This window comes from Phacochoerus africanus, chromosome 11 (assembly GCF_016906955.1).
Source record: "Phacochoerus africanus isolate WHEZ1 chromosome 11, ROS_Pafr_v1, whole genome shotgun sequence".
Classification (NCBI taxonomy): Eukaryota; Metazoa; Chordata; class Mammalia; order Artiodactyla; family Suidae; genus Phacochoerus; species Phacochoerus africanus.
The window spans coordinates 93,260,546-93,281,552 of record NC_062554.1 but is presented as its reverse complement, the minus strand read 5'-3'; the positions used below and the strand labels follow the sequence as shown (position 1 = coordinate 93,281,552).

Sequence of the window (21,007 nt, the reverse complement as noted above, 5' to 3'; positions counted from 1 at the left end):
AGTGGTCAGAATGACAGAACATCTTGAGACATTCACCATCACTTAATAATGTTGAATTTGCAGGGCACACATCCCAGGAACTAACTGGTCCCTCCCAGGCACCGTGCCTGGCACTTGGATAGCTGCCATTAGGTTCACAATGAGGCCTCGTAGAACATAAACCAGGCAATTAAGCCCTCCCAGTGTGGAAAACAGATGTGATGGAACACAAAATCTATAATTTGTTCAGAATTTTTCTACAAAAAAGTAAATTTCCATCAAAACAAAACTATATATATGCACTAAGCACATATTACCTATGCTGACAAAACAGTTTTGAGGAATATCATTTGTATAAGATGTAAAGAAATACAATAAATACAGGTTGGTGCTATCCAGTGAATTTCAACTGTTATCAAATTTTATTTAATGACCCTCAGTTTTTATTTCTACATTGAAGAAAGTCTTTATGCTTTTTTTTTTGGAAATTCTTCCAGGAATTTAAAAGTTCTTCAACCTTTTTATAGTCTCCCACAATGAAAATTATTTATGACCTGATTCTCTCCAAGAAGGATTCAAGGTGACCTGTAATGTCACAAACAGAACAAATTAAGACGTGAAGATCTGAGTAATTACTACCAACCAAATAAATGGTTTTAAGTGGACTCAAATTCGTCCTTAAACCTCTCATTTTGATCTTTCTATTATTAATTTACTCAGTGTTGTTAGGATTACAAGGTTCCTGGGCTTCAAATCTCACAATTGGAGTCAAAATGAGTATGTTGTCCACCTCAACAGTCTTCCCTGACTCCTCACAGATGTCATTCACTGTAGCCTTTTGAGAACATAACTTTGATAAAGTCATTCCCTTAATTTAAGAATTTCAATGTCTTTTTGTCTCTTAAAGAATAAAATTCTGGAGTTCCCATCGTGGCTTAGTGGAACCGAATCTGACTAGCATCCGTGAGAACGCAGGTTCGATCCCTGGTCTCGCCCAACAGGATTAAAGATCCGGTATTGCCATGAGCTGTGATGTAGGTCACAGATGCTTCTCCAATCTGGCATTGCTGTGGCTGTGACATAGGCCAGCAGCTACAGCTCCAATTCAACCCCTAGCCTGGGAATCTCCATATGCCATGGGTGCAGCCCTAAAAAGACCAAAAAAAAAAAAAAAGAATAAAATTCATTTAAAAATTTATTTTATTGAAGTATAGTTGATTTACAATGTGTTAATTTCTGCTGTATAGCACAGTGATTCAGTTATACCTATATATACATTCTTTTTCATTTTCCTTTTTTATTATGGTTTATCACAGGATACTGAATATAGTTCCCTATGCAATACAGTAGGGCTTTGTTGTTTATCCATTCTATGTATAATAGTAATTTGCATCTGCTAATCCCAGACTCCTAATCCATCTCTCCCCCATCCCCTCTCTCCCTTGGCAACCATGAGTCTGTTCTCAATGTCTGTGAATCTGTTTCTGTTTCATAGATAAGTTCATGTGTGTCATAACAAAATTCAGACTCTTTAGCATAATGTATAAAATATTTAGCAGTTCAACCTTAGTCCTTCTTTTCTTCCTCACCCTACTAATCCCTAAAGTGCTCTGAATACCCTGATAAGATTGAACCATCTGATACTATTAAAGCAAACATGCATTTTCCCATCTCTGCCTTTGTATTCCTCCTTCTGCCTGAAAAAAACTTCCTTTCCCTTCCTCTGCCTGGTGAACATTCACTTGGTCTTCAAGATCAAGTCTAAATGTTCCTGCTACAGGGGAGCCTACCATGACTCACGGGAAATGCTCCTTTACCTGTGTTTTTATATAAGAATATGTACATATATCTCAAATTCTTATCCTTGGTATGTTTCTTTGTCTCCCACTAGACTACAACTTCCTAGAAGAGAATGGGGGGACATTACTCGTCTTAGAACAATCTAAATTTGAGAACATTGTCTTGTTTAAGCGGCATCAATCAAAGTTTGCTGAATGAATGACTTACTGCTGGACTAGCCATGCTCATCACTTCTGCCACTTTTTGAACATTTACCAATGTGCCAGCCAGTGAGTTAAGTGCTTCACATTTGTTATCATTGAATCCTTAAAGAACTTTATAAGCCAGAGACTACTATCATTCCCTTTTACAGATGGGGAAACTAAAACTTAAAGAATCAAACTAACTTGCCTAAGATCATGCAGCTAGTGAGAGAAGGAGTTGGCATTCCAATGCTGGCTTGTTTGATTTCAAAGCTATGCACTGAATGGCTACCATACTACTTGCTTTTGGACCTGATGACTCTGCTGAAGTAATGAATAGTTAAAAAAGAAAACTATGAACCACATAGTTATATTTGCTACAAATAATAATCATAGTATATAGCCCTCCACCCTAAAGGACCTCAGAAATAAATAATCCTTCTGTGTAGCACTGGGAACTATGTCTAGTCACTTATGAGGGAGCATGATAATGTAAGAAAAAGGCATGTATATATATAGGTGTAACTGAGTCACTATGCTGTACAGTAGAAAAAAATAATGTATTGGGAAATAAAAATAAATTTAGAAATAATTCTAAGAGCTTTTAAAGGTCTAAAAAAAAATAGCTACACCCCTCAGCTCTTCCCATACCAGACCCACTAGTTTTTGGTCTTTGGTTAATACTCAAAAAGGATAGAAGTGCCTTTTTTATCAATAGGACTATATTTATATTATTTTATACAAGTGACTTCAGGGGCCACAGAAAAATATGGATTGATTCAACTTGTGGCTCTGTTAAATCCTCAAGAGGTTTTGACAAAAATTAATATCCTAGGCACTAAAGGATGTGTTTTTAACGAATCTGTTGGAGTTAAGTCATCCTTTTGCAGGTGTCATTGGCAAACACTAATGCATCCCGGACCAGATTTGCAATAGAACTTTTGATCCTATTGTTAGGGATTGCAACTCAAACCAACTCAGTTCCATGATTTATCTTGAAAAGTAACTCACGGGGGAAAGGGAGCAAAGAGCAGATGCAGACTAATTCAGTGGGCAAATACCTTCTTGTTCCTCTTCTTAGCACCTGTTAAGTCTAATTGGAAACAAAGTTATTTCTGTGATGGTGCCTTGTTAGTAAGGGAGCAAGACAGACTCTTGTTGAAAGTGGAATGGCAATGTCACAATGAGATGTGACATGTCTTAAGATATAAGTGTCCTGGAAAACTATGATTCAAGGGGTCCTATGTGGTTTGCAAAGCATTTCCACCTCAGTGATGAGCTATGAGAATGCCAAAATGGACAACCTTCCTATTCATAAGTACCTTAGTCATAAATGAAGAAAATGAAAAGTGTTTGACTATCTGGGTTGCAAAGCACAGGTCTGAGTGTAATGATTTGAGGAGGAGGACTGGAAATCAGGGTGACCACAAACAATTTATGAAAGTTTCTGCCATGATTAAGGAGTGCTGTGCCTGAAATATCCATGCAAAATCATCAGGACCAAGTCATGATGTTAACGGGAATGGCAATATAAATCTATGATTACATAGTGACTTATGCAGATTAAACTGAGAAAACTGGCATTGCTGTAGTCCATTATATGCTTTCCTAAATCCATATTAATCTTTGGCCTACAAACATGGGCTCTAGTCAACCGTTTTCATAAAAAAATTCCCAGACGTGCTGCACATAGTATGGTCCAAAAAAAAAAAAAAAAAGACTAATCCTTTTTTAAATAACAATATGATTGTCATCCTTTATGGGGAGATAATTCATGTGATGTGAACAGCTTGAATTCCTCAGGCAATTTCTCAACTCTATACCACCTCCAGTTCCAGTTTAAAATACTAGCCAATCTGGAATTTTGTACAGCTAACAGTGCAAGTTGATCCATCTGAATAGGAGGGTCACTGAGGTCTCTTCTCATTGCCACTTTTAGAACTTGTTTTATGTAATAACCTGGGTTATGAGGTAGCAGATGGTTCAGTCTGGTTCTAGGCTTATCCATAATCACTTAATTAAAAGAATGAACTAAGCATTCAGAACTATGTGTCTGATAACACAATTAAAGATATAGGCTTATTCTTAGAAAATGGCCCCAAAGATATATGTGACCCGCACCAAATGCAAAGGCAAACCCATGGAGATTATTATCAAGTCTCCTAATCTCCAGAACAGCAGTCATGGCTTATTTTTCAAATGTATACAGTTCAATTTTGTAGACAGCACTTTCCTTGGAAAGTAATCATTTCATGTCTCTTTACCATCTGGAATTCTTATAGCTAAGTATAGGTCCACATCAAAACCAGCTACTATTGTCTTCTTTAATGCATTAACACAGTCTCAGAAGCCAATAACAATGAAAGTTCCGAAAAGAATCTCTTCATGGACAATCACTTTAGTGAGAAACCTATTTCTACGAGACTCTAAATGTACATACTCCTTTTTATCTGCTGTTGGAAAAACAAACTTGGCACTGTCATCAGAGAAGGTACGAAGCTCATGTCTGAAATGGTACATCATGAATACCCTGAATGGGAAGACCGAATCAGTACATGAAACACCTTTTTGTTCCTCTTCTAAGTTCATAGGTGGCTCACTGAGATTTCCAATTCATATTCCCTCTTTTCCACAACATCAAGGAATCGACTACCTGAGCCCTTTCCCATTGTTCACACTCTTTTGTTCCCATGATCAGAGCATTATTGAAATGAAGCATGACCTCTTGAGTCCTAGGAAGAAAGAGTCCCCATGACTTGCTAAACAATGTCAGAAGAAGTAAACCTCCCAATAAATTGGTCTTTAACTCAAAATTCCAACAGTGAAAAGGATTATTTGGATGCCTCCAATGGCATCACTCCAAAATCAGCTATTGATTATGGGAAAGATATTCCCAAGAAAGAAGAAATGAGCAACTGATGTGAGCTTTGAGTGTTGGCTGCATATGTATCTTGTCTGTAATGTATGTGTCAGCAGAAAATCCTTACCTGACCGGTAGACCTTAGTGTGGGTTCATTTGTTGAAGTCTTCCTTTTGGTATATGTTTAATGCCTCCTGCTTTAGGTTTGTGTAGTTTAAAGACTAAGGCTCCATAGGTAAGGCCCTTTGTTTTCCTTAAGGCAAAAGAGGACCTTTCTAGCCTAAAGGGAATTGGTGCAATGGCCAGATCCAGGTGGCATGATACTGACTTCCTTTTATATACACCTTGTTAGTTACACAGAGATAATTTGGAGAAATGGGCTTTAATGGTACGGAAACCTCTGCTTCAGGTCAAAGTCAGTTCCTTGTCTCTGTGTCATCTCATTATGGTGAAAGCATGACAATGATTAGCAAAGGATCCATAGTGCACAGAATATTGTTCATAGGTAATATTTGAGAGGAGCTTTACATGGCTTGTTTGTGGGTAGCTAGTTATTTTTTTTCCCCACAGAAAACATATCCTTATAATTAGCAACACACTATCTACTCATTTATCAACTCATTTATTTAACTAACAGCTTGGAGCACCTCTCTACTCTAAAAGGCATCAAGAAAACAGAGATTAACAGTGTACATTCTCTATCCTTAAGAGATTTTACTCTAGGAGAGGAACTGGTGAATGGTCTAGTAATCACCATCTACTTTGGTGAGTGCTATGAGGGAAATACAGAAATTTACATTCCTCACATAAATCATAAAGCCAAATCTGGTCATAAAATTTATAGCTGGAAGCTTTCAAACACCCAGTTGAAATTTCCCCTGGTTTCTTAGACAACTGTTCTTATCTCTGTCAATGGTCAGTTAGTAAACAAATGTTCATAGAGCCATCTCAAAATACAGACTGACAAATGAAAAAGTATACTTCTCATAACAAGAAATTGTTGCTCACAATCCTCCAATAAAGGAGTCAGTGACTTCAGAAGTGAAAAAAGACAGACATATATAATTATATAATATATAATTTGAAATATATTGTTGCTCCATTGTAAAGGAGAGGAACCCCATATGGCAGAGGTTAAGAGATTGAATTGAAGAATGGATCGAACAAATGTGGAAAGATGAACATAGTGTCAAATATCTGGAACCAAATCCTATCTCTATCACCTATAGACTCTTCAGGAAGGTTCCTAGGTGCTCTGTGCCTCAGTTCCCCAATCTATAAAAGGGGATAATGGGAGTATCAGTCTCCTAAAATTATGATGAGGATTAAAGGAGATTATACATCTATATCAGTGCATCTAAATTCAACTCTAAAGAGAGCAAACCACTTAATAACCCCTCTTTGACTTTGGCCACCTGTGGATATCTGGTGAATTTTTACAACATTCAACTTTGCATTTGTAGGCTCATTTTTTCCTAGTGTTCTTATTCTTTCTTCACTTCTGTAATTTTAATTTAAATCTGGAAATATACATCTTCCCATATGTAATATCACTTTATTGCCAGAAAAGGAGACTACTCCTTTGGAAAAATCATGAAACTGGGCTCTAATCTTATCTTTGTCACTTATTAATTGGGTAAATTTTAGAAAGCCATTTCATTCTTTGAGCTTCAGTTTCTTCACCTATAAAGTGAAAGGCTTAGATTATCTTCATGGCTCCTACTAGGTCTAAAAGGTAATGATCTTATAGCTAATATATATTTTTTCCAAAGTCACTGATAAAAATTTAATCTCACTTGATCACCTACATGCTCTTTTAGCATATTTAACTTTTTCATCCAATTCCTATTCCTTTCCCTTTTTCACAAGGGTCCAAGTAATGTCACCAATACCTTGTTAATTCATGGTCCCATGGCCACAGCTCCTCCCTAAATGGTTCCACTCATGTTGAAAAGATTCAGGTGAGATTCATTCATAGTGACTCCATGCTGATTCCTAGTAATTGCTTTGTTCATTTCTAAGTGCTTGCATGCTCTCTATTGGAAACTGTTTTAGAAAATTACCAAAACACATCATGGTCATTTATTTATATTTATTCTTTATTGATAGTTCCTGAATTCACCCTGGGCCCTCCCATTATTGATTGTTCAAAAATTATTAATAATGATGACATAATTTATTCTGTGAGTTCTTCCAGAACTCAGAACTGGAGGCAAACTCAATTCATTATGGACTTCCTTGTCCTTCTCTCCTGCTTGGGTGTGAGAACTTTTCTATGCATGTGTATCATCACTTCCTGGTTAGGAAACATTCTCACTGGGGAGCATGGGGAAGCAAGGACTGGGAAGTGTCTTTCACTCATCTGGAGTCAGCTCTCCCTCCAGTGATTCTACCTCTTCTCACCACATCTTCTCCAGGAATATCATTTAAAAACAAAACATCAACAATCACTGTGCTCCGTTTTCACATTATGTGCTTTAATCACCCTAATTCTCACAGCTTGATGCCAGTCTTTCATGGTGTCCACAGGGCTACCCAAGGGCCCACCAGGTCTACACACCCATCCCTGCCCCTTGTTATTCTCACACTCCAGGGCCCCAGTGCAGCCAAGCAACCCAGGGACTTCTCTGGAGAGTCTGCCTTTTCTGTATTATCGAGACTATTATCTATTGTCTGGATTATTTTTCAAGACTTCCTTTAGCTGTTAAGCTGCCTACCTTTGTAAAGATGCAAACCATGAGAAGTGTATTCCAACTTTTATGTTTTATCCTAAAGCATTTATAACTAGATCCTGTTTTTCCTTCTTCTACCCCTACTAATAACTATACTTGAGTAACATTCTTCCAAACATTCATGTTTCCCCATCCTAAGATGGTTCTTTTATTTTTTAAATTATGTCCAAAGTAGAAGTCCCCTTATTTTTTCATGCTTCCAAAGAAGAAACCATATAGCCAGTAAAGTAATTTAGACGCATTTGGAGAGGCCCACTTTTTAGGCAAATGAGACAGGAAACATCCAGCTGACAATATTCTGGATATCCCCCAACCCCAGTTTTAAGTTTGACGTTAAAAGAAAGCTCATAATAGCAATTAGGTGATCCACTGTGTAAACCACAACTTTGCTTCAGTTCCTCTCCTATTCTTCCTGCCTGGGTGTCCTTCTGTGCTTCAGACTTCAGGTTCACAATTGCACAGGAAATAGCAGACTGAAGGTTATGAGAGAATAGCCATTGTCCTCAGGGTCAAAAGACCTGCTTCCACATCTTGATTTTTCCCCCACTTTCTAATCATATGATTATGAACAAGTTTCTTCATCTAGCAGAACTCAGTTTCTGCATCTCTAAAATGAAGGTAATGCTATCCATCATAAAAGGCAGTTGTGAATGTCAAAGGAGAAAAAAATATATATAGATAGATAGATACATGTATAAAAGTGTCTCTCTCTCTCTCTCTCTCTCTCTCACACACACACACACACACACACACACAGTACATTAGTAACTGGTTTTACAGTGGAATAAATACATTTTTTGAAAATGCACAAAACAAACTAAGAACTTAATTTTTCTCTAGAAATCATGTTGGGATGGGTGAAGGTGCAAAAGAAAGGGAGATTTATAATCTGCTGATTCCTGTGTTGTTTACTTTTCATATTAGGCACTTTAGTCTTTCTAAGGAAACTGCTTTTAATATGAACAGTTTACCATAATAAAAGAACTTCAACACTTGTCTCTATCATTCATTTACATTACATGTTTTTCTAATATAACTCTGACCATCATATACATACCTTTGATTAGACAACTGATTACTCCCTGCTACTCACTCTGTGTCATTCATATATTTACTTCTTTACTAGGGTTGCAGTCTCATGTTTAGCTCACTAAATGTGACTCCTTTTTCTGAAGTAAGCTATCGTTTCCTCATTAAACACACACACAGATAACTACTTTTCTTTTTTTATGTATACTTGATTTCTGAAGTTGAATTATCTTCAAGTGTACAGCAAAATGACTCAGTTATACATATCTATATCTATCTATATCTACCTATATATCTATTCTTTTTCAGATTATATTCCATTATAGGTTATTACAAGATATTGAGTAGAGTTCCCTATGCCATGCAATAGGTCTTTGTTGTATTTTATATATAACAATGTATCTATCAGATAACGATCCTTAAAATGATGGCAATGGCTACAGTCTTATTTTAACCCATCACCTTCCCAAACATATTACAGCTCTTTGTGCCCCTTTGCAACCCAGAGAACTTTTTCCATACTGCCATCCTCTGTGTTTAGTTCATTCTCTCATACAGTCTGCCTTGTTTGTAAATTGTTCTCAGACATCCTTAAAGGTGGACATGAAGCCACAGGATTCTATCAGTCAGTCAAAAGACAAGAACATTTTTCTTAAGCAGCTTCCCCATATTCATATCCCTCTGAGAGAAGAAAGTTTCTGAAGTTTAGGCTCCTTTCATTGTGGTTCCTAGCTGCCAGAAGATAATGTCTCTTGGCATTTTTCAGGTCCTTTTATTCCCTGCCTACCTGAAAGGTTCAGGTCCTGATGAACAGAACTTGAAGATTAGAAAACTGTGGTGTCCAGAAGAGACGGCCTCTCGAGTGCTAGCCAGGAACTCCACAATCAAGCCAAGGCTATGCACAGACAGGGCTCTTATCACCAGTCAACCACAGTGGTACTCACATCCCAAAGAAGCCAGGTACTCAGTATAGAAGTAATGACAGTCCTGGCTCCATGCCATCTCAATCAGCCTGAGCAAACAAGCAATGCTCCCATGTCCAAATGATTCAGTAAATGCCACTGCATTCAGTGTCTCTAGTCCTGAGAAGAGAGAAAAATAAATGTCATACTAGTATTCATCCACTCACCCATCTACTCACCTCAATTCCCTAAAATTCACATCCCAGAAGATTAAAAAAAAAAAAGTCTTTACCAAATGCAAGAAAGATCTGGGTCCTAAATTTGCATTATATTGCATGCTAAGTGCCAACTTTTCGTGCCATTTTGTCTATGGTTAAGTGAGAAGTACCAGGATTTGAAAAGATACAGAAAACATTTTTGATACCTCTGGGCTACATTAAGTGGTGGTTTTAATAGCAAGCCGGATCTTCAAGAACATGCTGTATGGCTGTGTGTGAACTTGGCTGTTGGTTTCTGTTGCCAGATGAAATGATGATTAATCAGGACTCAGATGTCAGTTGTTTTATGTTACTTGTGCTCTTTGCTAACAGCTGCCTATTTCAAGCTGTGCCTCCTACATGTCAAATATAAACCTGAAACCACAATTTCCAGAAGGAAATTTTCAAAGTACTCATAGAGAATATTGGAATATTCAAGGTGGTTTCTGATTAAAATCCACTTAGTATATTATATAACTTAAGTCAGTATAGATAAAGAAATGTTCAGAATAAGTGAGGTAGCCAGGAAAAAGAAAATTAAACTTATTAGATTTACGTATAATCTGTGTACCTATTTTAAAATGTATATTTATACAAATACTTGATGCATAAAATGCTCCTTAATAAACTAGCATCATTTTCCTTTTTTATTCCATAATAAATAAAAAGAGTAAAATATTATTAATAGGTAAATTATAAGAAATTTACATTTGGGGTCATAATAAGCTTTAAACATTTTAAAGTAATTGGTTCTTTTTTGACAAGGTCCTTAATACTTCTATATTTGCTTTTAAATTAAAAATACCAAAAGAAAAGCATTTTCTTTTCACATAGTCCAAGCAGAAAAAAAAATTTTTACAAGGCAAAAAAAAAAAGTGTTAGTCAAGTTCTTCAGAAGTTTAGAAGAGTGTATACCTAAAATTTGGGGTGGACCAAAAATAATTGATTTTTTTTTTTGGCTTAACCTAGATAATAAATGTCTAATTTGGACTGTCCATGTGGCATACAGTTCCCAAATTAAACTCTTTCAGAGATTGCTGTTTTTAGCTAAAAGAGGGGGAAGTGAGAATGAGGCAACACCCAGGATCTTTCTATACAACTGCAGCCAAGTTGTCTAAAAACCAAATTTGGCCAATTCACTGTAGTTCATTGTTTAACTGAGTTATAGGAGGACCCCAGAAATTTAAACAGCTCCATTGAGAACACCTGAACAGGATTGATCCTGGTCCAGGGTCTAGTATAAAGTTGAGGAACGAGAAGAATGCCCTTCTCTTACTCTTTGTATTTTCCCAAGGCATGGCTTACCTGCCTGGAACCTGCTCTCTAAGGCCCAAAACACAGTATCCAGGGAAGCATCTGGCAAAGTATCAAGAAAAGCTTAGCGATCTAGAAGGGAAAAAGGAGCTGGGTAAACGACTGGTAGATTTCATCTTTTGTGTACAGTTTCCTCTGAGTTTCTAAAAATGGCACCTCCCCTGTCTCCTTCCCCCAGGTGGCCAACCTCCTGAGGCTCTTCCAGATCCCACAGATAAGCTACGCATCCACCAGTGCCAAACTCAGCGACAAGTCGCGCTATGATTACTTTGCCAGGACTGTTCCCCCCGACTTCTACCAGGCCAAAGCCATGGCTGAGATCTTGCGTTTCTTCAACTGGACCTACGTGTCCACCGTGGCCTCCGAGGGTGACTACGGGGAGACAGGGATCGAGGCTTTTGAGCAGGAAGCCCGCCTGCGCAACATCTGCATCGCCACCGCGGAGAAGGTGGGTCGCTCCAACATCCGCAAGTCCTATGACAGCGTGATCCGTGAGCTGCTGCAGAAGCCCAACGCGCGCGTTGTGGTCCTCTTCATGCGCAGCGATGACTCCCGCGAGCTCATCGCTGCTGCCAGTCGCGCCAACGCCTCCTTCACCTGGGTGGCCAGCGATGGCTGGGGCGCACAGGAGAGCATCATCAAGGGCAGCGAGCACGTGGCCTATGGCGCCATCACCCTGGAGCTGGCTTCTCAGCCCGTCCGCCAATTTGATCGCTATTTTCAGAGCCTCAACCCCTACAACAACCACCGCAACCCCTGGTTCCGGGACTTCTGGGAGCAGAAATTCCAGTGCAGTCTCCAGAACAAGCACAATCACCGTCGCCCTTGCGACAAGCACCTGGCCATCGACAGCAGCAACTACGAACAAGAATCCAAGATCATGTTTGTAGTGAATGCAGTGTATGCCATGGCCCACGCCCTGCACAAAATGCAGCGCACCCTCTGTCCCAACACCACCAAGCTCTGCGATGCCATGAAGATCCTGGACGGGAAGAAGTTATACAAGGATTACTTGCTGAAAATTAACTTCACAGGTAAGCAAGGAACCTTTAATCGTCTTCTACATACAAAGAGTAGAATCAAAAAGGAATCAAATACCTCTACCCTCCACCCCAGAGATCTTTTTTAAACTGTGAAATATTCCAAGATGCAATATGATGGCTTTTTAACATTCTTGCATACTTTCGAGTGAATATCTTGGCCGGCACACTACCCTGTATGAAATTGAAAGGCTCAGTAGTCTGGGCTGATCTATGGTAGCTGCCTAGATGGGGGCAATGCTACATTTGCTCTTTCTTGTTATTAGCTGTAGAATATGACACAAGTGATATGGGCATTATTTAATCTTCTTAGCAGAATTTGCAACTCTCTAAGGAACGTGAACTTTCAAGCTTTCCTTCTTGGTGATTTGAGCAAAGGAGTCTCATAACTTTCACAGTGGGGGAGAGAAAAAAGTCACCCTTTTCCCAGATCCTAATTAAGGACGGAAAAGGAAAGATACTCTGACCATGATGATTTCCAGGCATTTGAGTTTATGTCTTCTGCTGTACAGAAACATTTCTATGTCAGTGTTAAGAGTTGAGGATTTTCTTAAATTACATTACGAAGTGAAACTCTTTTTCCGGGAGCTTGAATGTAAGCAAATTGAAGACTGAAGAAAGTCATTATGATACTGACGTGAACATCCAAAGGTGTATTCAAAGTAGCTTTTGCTGCTTTTCTGTTTTTTTTTGTAAATATGGTCTAAACATTTCTAAATATAGTACTGCATTTTAATGCACTATTAATATACAAAGCATAAGATCTTTAGAGTTGCATTTTTTTCCTAAGATTTATGTGTTATCTGTGCATCAAGGTACAGGTTCTAGGGATTTTAGCTTAATCTCAAATCACAAAATGGTGAGTAATGTCATTGAGCGTAAAAGATTTTGACACTGGTAAAAAATTGATAGAACACTGTAAACCAGCTATAATAAAAAAAATAAAAATCATTACATAAAAAAAGATTTTTGACACCAAAAATATTACAGTGATACAATGCTTTCATTTGTCTAAATTGCTACTAATCTCCCATGCCACCAGGGCATCATTCTAGTCTGCACACTCTGTTTCAATTGATTGATCATCCAAGACATTTAAGTTTGTATGCTCAAATCATACTATCATTGGAGCAAGTAGCAGTTCTCATATTGCCTTTATAATCACTCAGAAGTCAAATGGCCTGAAAAATCACTGGTAGTACTTAGAGAAGACCCCGTGACAACTAGCTCCTATTTCAGAACTCTAACCCCTGAACTACTCTTGAAAACCAGCACAAAATTTATCCGCCTGCATTGTTGCACTTCTTTTCTTCATTCTACCCTGAGAGAGCCAAAAGTAGTGGAAACAATTTATGTCAGTATTCCCTCCTATTCATCTGATGGACAGCATCTCTTACCATTAGAATGAATGACCACTGCAAATGGGAAAGATAAAACCTTTCCTGTGCCCTATATTCCCACAGACATATTCCATATAGGAATATATGTGTGATATCACACACACACATACACACACATTCAGGATTTATTTCAAAATTCCAAAAAAATATATATATCTTTACTACAGATATAAGTGAACACGCTGGTATCTATAAATAGCATCTACAGTGTACTTATTCTTAAAGATGAATAAGACAAGCATCCTCCTCCCTTTTCAGACTACCTGTGGGTAATCATTTATCTTTATTCATCACAAGTACTTAATCACCACTGTCATTCTAGTTCATTCTTTTCTCCTTAGTATGCAAATATACAAATATATCCAGTCATCAACAGCAAATACAAAGAAAACTCTTGGATATTTGAGAGCCCTTGTAAGGTGTTCTATGTAACCAAAATAATTTCCTTCGTTTCACTGAATCGATCTTAAATGGCAAAGAAAACTGAAGAAATAAGGCCATTTTTTGGCCGAATACAATACAGTATCTTCTTTTTGTCTCTCTTGTTCAATTATTGGCTTTGATTCTACAATGTAGTTTGGCTGTACAGACCTGACCACAAAGTGCAATTTTCGCCTTCTCAATTTGCTCGACATTATTATTCATTCTCCATCTCTGAAGAGAATAGAGGGGTGAAAAATAGATTCAAATGAAAAAAAAAAGAGAAAGAATTTAGACCAGCCACCAGGTAAATATGCATAGCAATGAGACTTGGATAATAAAAATTCCTTAGTATGGAAGGATACTGAGATGCTAAGTTAGCTAAATAAGTACATTTTAAAAATAAGGCCAACTTAGCATTCAAAAGCAGGTTTGTTTCACGTGTTTTTTTTTTTCCCTGAAATCCTATTTCCTGATTTTCTAACTTGAATAATGAGGCAGTGGACTAGACAGTAGTGAACGCAGCAAACTGTACACAATCTTTGCTCAGATCCACAAAGGACTCTTCCAGCCATCTGCTTGGATTCAGTGCATATACTCCACAGTTCTTCTAACTGGCACTTGTAGCCCATCTCCTTATCACTCTAGTCCCCACAGGATGGAAGAGCGCAGCCTCCTGAGAATACTCCTCAGTTCCTTGATACATTCATACTAGTTAGTTCCAGCAATGGCCATCATGAATATTTCTTAAAGTTAACCCAGTGTGAATATTCCTTTTACAAGGGAGATTTTGCCAAACTATGTTTTATTAAAAATTCTTCTAAACAGTGAACTCTCCTGGTGTGAGATCTGATCTGTCTGCCCCTCTAGAGGCATCTCCTGCCACACACCTGGCATTCACCCTTCCTGCCATTAAGGCTACTCGCTGTTTGCCAAGCACATCCTGCCTTTATTTTGGCCTCTGTGCCCTCTGTATATGCTATTTCCTCCACCTCAAATACCATCGCCCCATCCTCTTCTGCCCTGCCTAACACCTTCACTTATTCTGTCTCAATCGCTACTACTCTCGTCCAAGCCACCAACACCTCAAACCTGAATTTTTGGAATAGCCTCCTCATTGACTTTCCCATCTCTAACCCAGCCATCATACAATAGCTAGGAATGCCCTTTTAAAATATAAGTCAGAGAAAGTCACTCCATGACTCAGGGAGCATCTTAGGGAGTCCCCCCATGTCACTCACAGTCAAAGTCCTTTCAATGTTCTTGAAGGTCCTACTTGACCTGCCCTCCCCATCCTTTGCTGCTTTCTTGTCTTCACATTTACTCTTCCTCTTGCTCACTTCACTCCAGACACCCTTGTTTCCAAACTCAGGGTTTTTCCACTGCCAGTTCTCTCTACCTGTAAAATGTCCTTTCCCCATTCCTATAGCTAATTCATCCCCTTACTTCTGTCAAGCTGGATAGCCTTCTTAAGGCTGCAGTGCTCTGCCTGTGACCCCCACTGCACATGCCCCTATTTCCCTTTAACCTGCTCTGCATTTTTGTACTCCGTGATTTTTCACCCTCTCTCATACCACTTCATTTCATATTTTCAGGTTTATTCTTTATGGTTTGATCTTTATACTTGAATATAAACTCCATGAAAGCAGGAATTATCAGTTTTGCTCACTGATGTAAACCAAGCATCATCAGCATTCAGTAAATATTTGTTGATTAAGAATAGCATTTAACACCCAAATTCATATTTCCTTCTCTATATCCATGAGCTCTTTCAAGGCAGAAAACAAATATTTCATTTCTGATCTCAAATACCCAACACATTTTCCGACACAGAGTTGGGCACTGTATCAATGTTTACTGAAGGGATGCGGAATAAGATAAATAATCAGCAGATTTATGATTATTTTTCTGAAAATTAAATGTAAATATTTTGTTCATTAACCTATCTATTTCAAGGAGTTCTCATTGTGGCTCATTTGGTTAAGAACCAGACTAGTCTCCATGAGGATGCGGGTTTGATCCCTGGCCTCACTCAGTGGGTTAAGGATCCAGCGTTGCCATGAGCTGTGGTGTAGGTCACAGATGCAGCTCGGATCTGGCATTGCTGTGGCTGTGGCATAGACTGGCAGCTGCAGCTACAATTCAACTCCCAGCCTGGGAACTTCCGCATGCTGTGGGTGCAAAAAAAAAAAAAATTTTTTTGAAAGATCTTTCTTCTTTTTATGATCCCTTTCATACTCCTGGGCCACTTTCTCATTTATTTGGAGCTAAGATGATTCATAAAACACCCAAACTTTGGAAGCTGAGCCTTAAAAACTAAACCTTTGGATATTAAAAAAAAAGTTTTAAGGCACTTTTTATTAGTAAAATTTTTCCATCTGAAAGAGCCATGTCATACAGGATTCTAAAATAAATATTTACATGAGAATTATGTTGGTGCCATGTGACTTTCCAAAATTATTTCCAATAAGATCTCATACGGTCATCATGTAAAAGGAAAGCTCACACTACCCAAGGCAGTTAAAATCAGAGGAAACAGAAGGGGCTATTAAACATTTAAAGAAAGGCAAAGTCATTCTCATTCTGCATGCTTCCAGTACAGTACAATCTCTCCCCCTTTTTATTCTGAGACAAGTTCCAGAGAATGGAATAGACTAAAATCATAGAGTTACAAAAGGCCTTCCTCAAAGATGAACTTGCTTCTACTCCTCACTTGACAGAGGTGGAAATTCAGGATGTCAGCATGATGATCTTCACTTACTAAAGCACATAAAAGTGAACTCAACTGCCAGGGTGACGTGGTCACCAGAGTACACCCAATTCAAAAGAAAAAAGAAAGAGTTCCCACTTACTGTACACACTGTCAGAGGTGCTCCAAGACACAGCCAGCATCAAATAAGCATCCTCTTGGGAATAACACTCCTAGCATTCCTTTGTGTGATTCGAAGAGCTGGGCTAAAGTGTTTGAGAATGGAAAAGCTGAGAAATGTACACACAGGAAATTCATCCAAGATCACATCATAAATAGGTGACAGAGCAACCCATCAAGTCCTAATTTAGCCATTGATCCCACAGATAAGTTTAGACTTGATGCCAGGACCTGGAGACCCAATGGTAAACAAGGCTGATGACACCTCTGCTCTATGGAGCTGACACCAGCATCTGGTCACCAGAACGATGTCAAAGTAGAGAAGCAGAATGAGTGGGGCTGCAATTGTTGGGTCTTGCCCTCTAAGTTTTGTGTTCTATTTTGGGTTTGAGTTTTGTTTGGGATTAGAAAATCGTCATGTATCTTATACCCAGGTTAAACCTAAATTCACTGAACAAATCTTTCTCCAAAGGTATGAATTATAAGCAATAGGACAGTGCCTGGTTACTGCTGGATCTGGTGGTTATAATGGAGCTGAATGGTAGGACACAGCAGTGACAGGATTTTGTTCATTTGTTTGTTAGTTGCTTTTCTTTTTTCTTTCTTTTATCCGCTGGTACCAGCCAACAGACAGACTACTGAGATCAGAGGCCTAGAGCCTCGTGAAGATGGTCTAGCTTTGTTCTGATGTTTACAATTCTCCACACCTGAAAGAGGAGCAGAGGCAGAAACTAGGAAACCCAGCCTTACTTGCCCCATTCACCTCTGCATCTGACTCATTCAGTCAGTACAGGGTTCAGTCCCAGTTGGAACTGTAATCACAGAGCATAGGCCAGGAAGGGCAGATTTTTCTGGGACACTGCATTCTAAGGAATATGTTTGAGCTGGCCCCAACCCAGCAAGGCTCTCCTCTTGAAAAGTACAGGGCCATCCAAGGCACAGTGAGGAAGCCAAAATGGTAATGGCCACATCTTTAGATGAATGGGCTTTGAAGTTCCTGAAAGAACCAACTGCTCTTGATCTTGCTTCCTCCCCTGGAACATTTGTAGTTCCCACAAAAGCACAGAAACTTGTTCCAGCTCTGCTGATCAAAAGCATTTGCAAAATGTAAAGATAAATATCCTGTACTTTTTTCCCCCCTTTTCTCTCTGGTCAGCTTCCTGGGGTCACAAGAATAAGATCTAAACCCCAAAGGACACCACTAATGTGGTTACTTATTTGTTTATGCATCATGCATCTGTGCTTTGGTATTCTAGAAGCTTGAGAAATAATTCTCATTTTCAGGTTACACAATGGAGAACAGGAGCCTCTAGACAACCTAATTTTCCTCTTTGGCCGGAGCTTTCTGCTACTGCTTCTTGCTATTATTATGATACAGTTATTACTATCACTATTATGATTATTTCATAATCCTTAATTTCTGTAGATCCATTTGAAGAGCCACCATGCCTACAAAGCAGAAAGATGTTATCTTCCCCAATAAAGTAGAAAGAAATATTTTCCCACCATGCGAATCAGAATATATTATAATAAATATGCTATTTCCTTTTTGTTTCCAGATTTCTGGACACTATGGTATATTTACAAGAACATCACCAGTAAAGCTGTCTGGAGACTGAAGGAACTATTCAGAGCACTTTTTAAAAATATATAACCAACATATTGTTCAAAAATAAGTTTAGCCTACCTTCCTGACCTTTGGGACACCAGATATTATCCCACAATAACCTAGTTTTCTTTGTTTGTTATTATTATTTTTAATAGTTATTTCCCCAATACACTTTTTTTTTCTACTGTACAGCATGGTTACCCAGTTACTCATACATGTACACATTCTATTTTCTCACATTATCATGCTCCATCATAAGTGACTAGGCATAGTTCCCAGTGCTACACAGCAGGATCTCATTGCTAATCCATTCCAAAGGCAATAGTTTGTATGTATTAACCCCAAGCTCCCCAACCACCCCACTCCATCCCCCTCCCCCTTGGCAACCACAAGTCTATTCTCCAAGTCCATGATTTTCTTTTCTGTGGAAAGGTTCATTTGTGCCTTATATTAGATTCCAGATATAAGTGATATCATATGGTATTTGTCTTTTTCTGACTTACCTCACTCAGTATGAGAGTCTCTAGTTCCATCCATGTTGCTGCAAATGGCATTATGTCATTCTTTTTTATGGCTGAATAGTATTCCATTGTGCATACATACAACCTCTTCCTAATCCAACTGTCTGTCAATGGACATCTGGGTTGTTTCCATGTCTTGGCTATTGTGAATAGTGCTGCAATGAAAACGCTGGTGCATGTGTCTTTTTTAAGGATTGCTGGGTCATATGGTAGTTGTATGTATAGATTTCTAAGGTACCTCCGTACTGATCTCCATAGTGGTTGTACCAGCTTACATTCCCACCTACAGTGCAGGAGGGTTCCCTTTTCTCCACAACCCCTTCAGCACTTGTTATTTGTGGACTTATTAATGATGGCCATTCTGACTGTTGTGAGGTGGTATCTCATGGTAGTTTGATTTGCATTTCTCTAGTAATCAGGGATGTGGAGCATTTTTTCATGTGCTTGTTGGCCATCTGTACATCTTCCTTAGAAAAATGTCTATTGAGGTCTTTTTCCCATTTTTCCATTGGGTTGTTGGCTTTTTTGCTGTTGAGCTGTAGAAGTTGTTTGTATATTCTAGAGATTAAGCCCTTGTCAGTTGCATCATTTGAAACTAATTTCTCCCATTCTGTAAGTTGTCTTTTTGGGGGTTTTGTTTGTTTGTTTGTTTCCTTTGCTGTGCAAAAGCTTGTCAGTTTGATGAGGTCCCATGGGTTTATTTTTGCTCTAATTTCGATTGCTTTGGGAGAGTGACCTGACAAAATATTCATGATGTTGATGTCAGAGAATGTTTTGCCTATGTTCTCTTCCAGGAGTTTGATGGTGTCTTGTCTTACATTTAAGTCTTTAAGCCATTTTGAGTTCATTTTCATGCATGGTGTGAGGGTGTGTTCTAGTCTCATTGCTTTGCATGCAGCTGTCCAGGTTTCCCAGCAATGCTTGCTGAAAAGACTGTCTTTTTCCCATTTTATGTTCTTGCCTCCTTTGTCAAAGATTAATTGACCATAGATGTCAGGGTTTATTTCTGGGTTCCCTATTGTGTTCCATTGGTCTGTATGTCTGTTTTGGTACCAGAACCACACTGTCTTGATGACTGTGGCTTTGTAATATTGCCTGAAGTCTGGGAGAGTTATGCCTCCTGCTTGGTTTTTGTGCCTCAGAATTGCTTTGGCAATTCTGGGTCTTTTGTGGTTCCATATAAATTTTTGGATTGTTTGTTCTAGTTCTGTGAAAAATGTCCTGGGTAATTTGATAGGGATTTCATTGAATCTGTAGATTGCTTTGGATAGTATAGACATTTTTACAATATTAATTTTTCCCAGGAGCATGGAATATCTTTCCATTTCTTTACATCTTCTTTAATTTCCTTGATTAATGTTTTATAGTTCTCGGTATATAAGTCCTTTACCTCCTTGGTCAGGTGTATTCCAAGGTATTTGATTTTTGGGGGTGCAATTTTAAAAGGTACTGTATTTTGTATTCTTTTTCTAATATTTCATTGGTAATATACAGTGTTATCTGAATGTTAATCTTATATCCTGCTACTTTGCTAAATTTGTTGATCAGTTCAATTAGTTTTGAGGCTGAGTCCTTAGGGTTTTCTATATATGGTATCATGTCATCTGCATACAGTGACAGTTTTACCTCTTCTCTTCCTATTTGGATGTCTTTTATTTCTTTTGTTTGTCTGATTGCTGTGGCTTGGACTTCCAGTACTACGTAGAATTCAGTACTCGTGAGAGTGGACATCCTTGTCTTGTTCCAGATTTTAATGGAAAGGCTTTCAGCTTTTCTCCATTGAGTATTATATTGGCTGTGGGTTTGTCATAAATGGCTTTGATTATGTTAAGGTATGTTCCCTCATAGCCACTTTGGTAAGAGTTTTTATCATAAATGGATGTTGGACTTTGTCAAAAGCTTTCTCTGCATCTATTGAGATGATCATATGGTTTTGACTTTTCTTTTGTTAATATAGTGTATAACATTGATTGATTTGCATATGTTGGATCATCCTTGTGCACCTGGGATGAACCCAACCTGGTCGTGGTGTATGATCTTTTTTATGTGTTGTTGGATTCGGATGGCTAAGATTTTGTTGAGAATTTTTGCAT

At 38.4% G+C, this 21,007-nt stretch overlaps 1 protein-coding gene and 1 long non-coding RNA gene across 2 annotated transcripts in view; one reads left to right on the top strand and one right to left on the bottom strand.

The window, feature by feature from the left end:
* Positions 1–9,970, bottom strand: part of LOC125111711 (uncharacterized) — a 31,150-nt gene extending 21,180 nt beyond the window's left edge. The window contains exons 1-2 of the long non-coding RNA XR_007130921.1: positions 9,909–9,970; positions 9,527–9,664 (exon numbers count right to left, since the gene is read on the bottom strand). This is a non-coding gene — a long non-coding RNA (uncharacterized LOC125111711). The remainder of the gene's footprint in view (positions 1–9,526; positions 9,665–9,908) is intronic.
* GRM3 (glutamate metabotropic receptor 3) overlaps positions 1–21,007 on the top strand; it is a 113,446-nt gene that overhangs the window by 10,239 nt on the left and 82,200 nt on the right. The window contains exon 2 of the mRNA XM_047753765.1: positions 11,234–12,089. Within this exon, the coding sequence (XP_047609721.1) occupies positions 11,234–12,089 (856 nt within the window). The remainder of the gene's footprint in view (positions 1–11,233; positions 12,090–21,007) is intronic.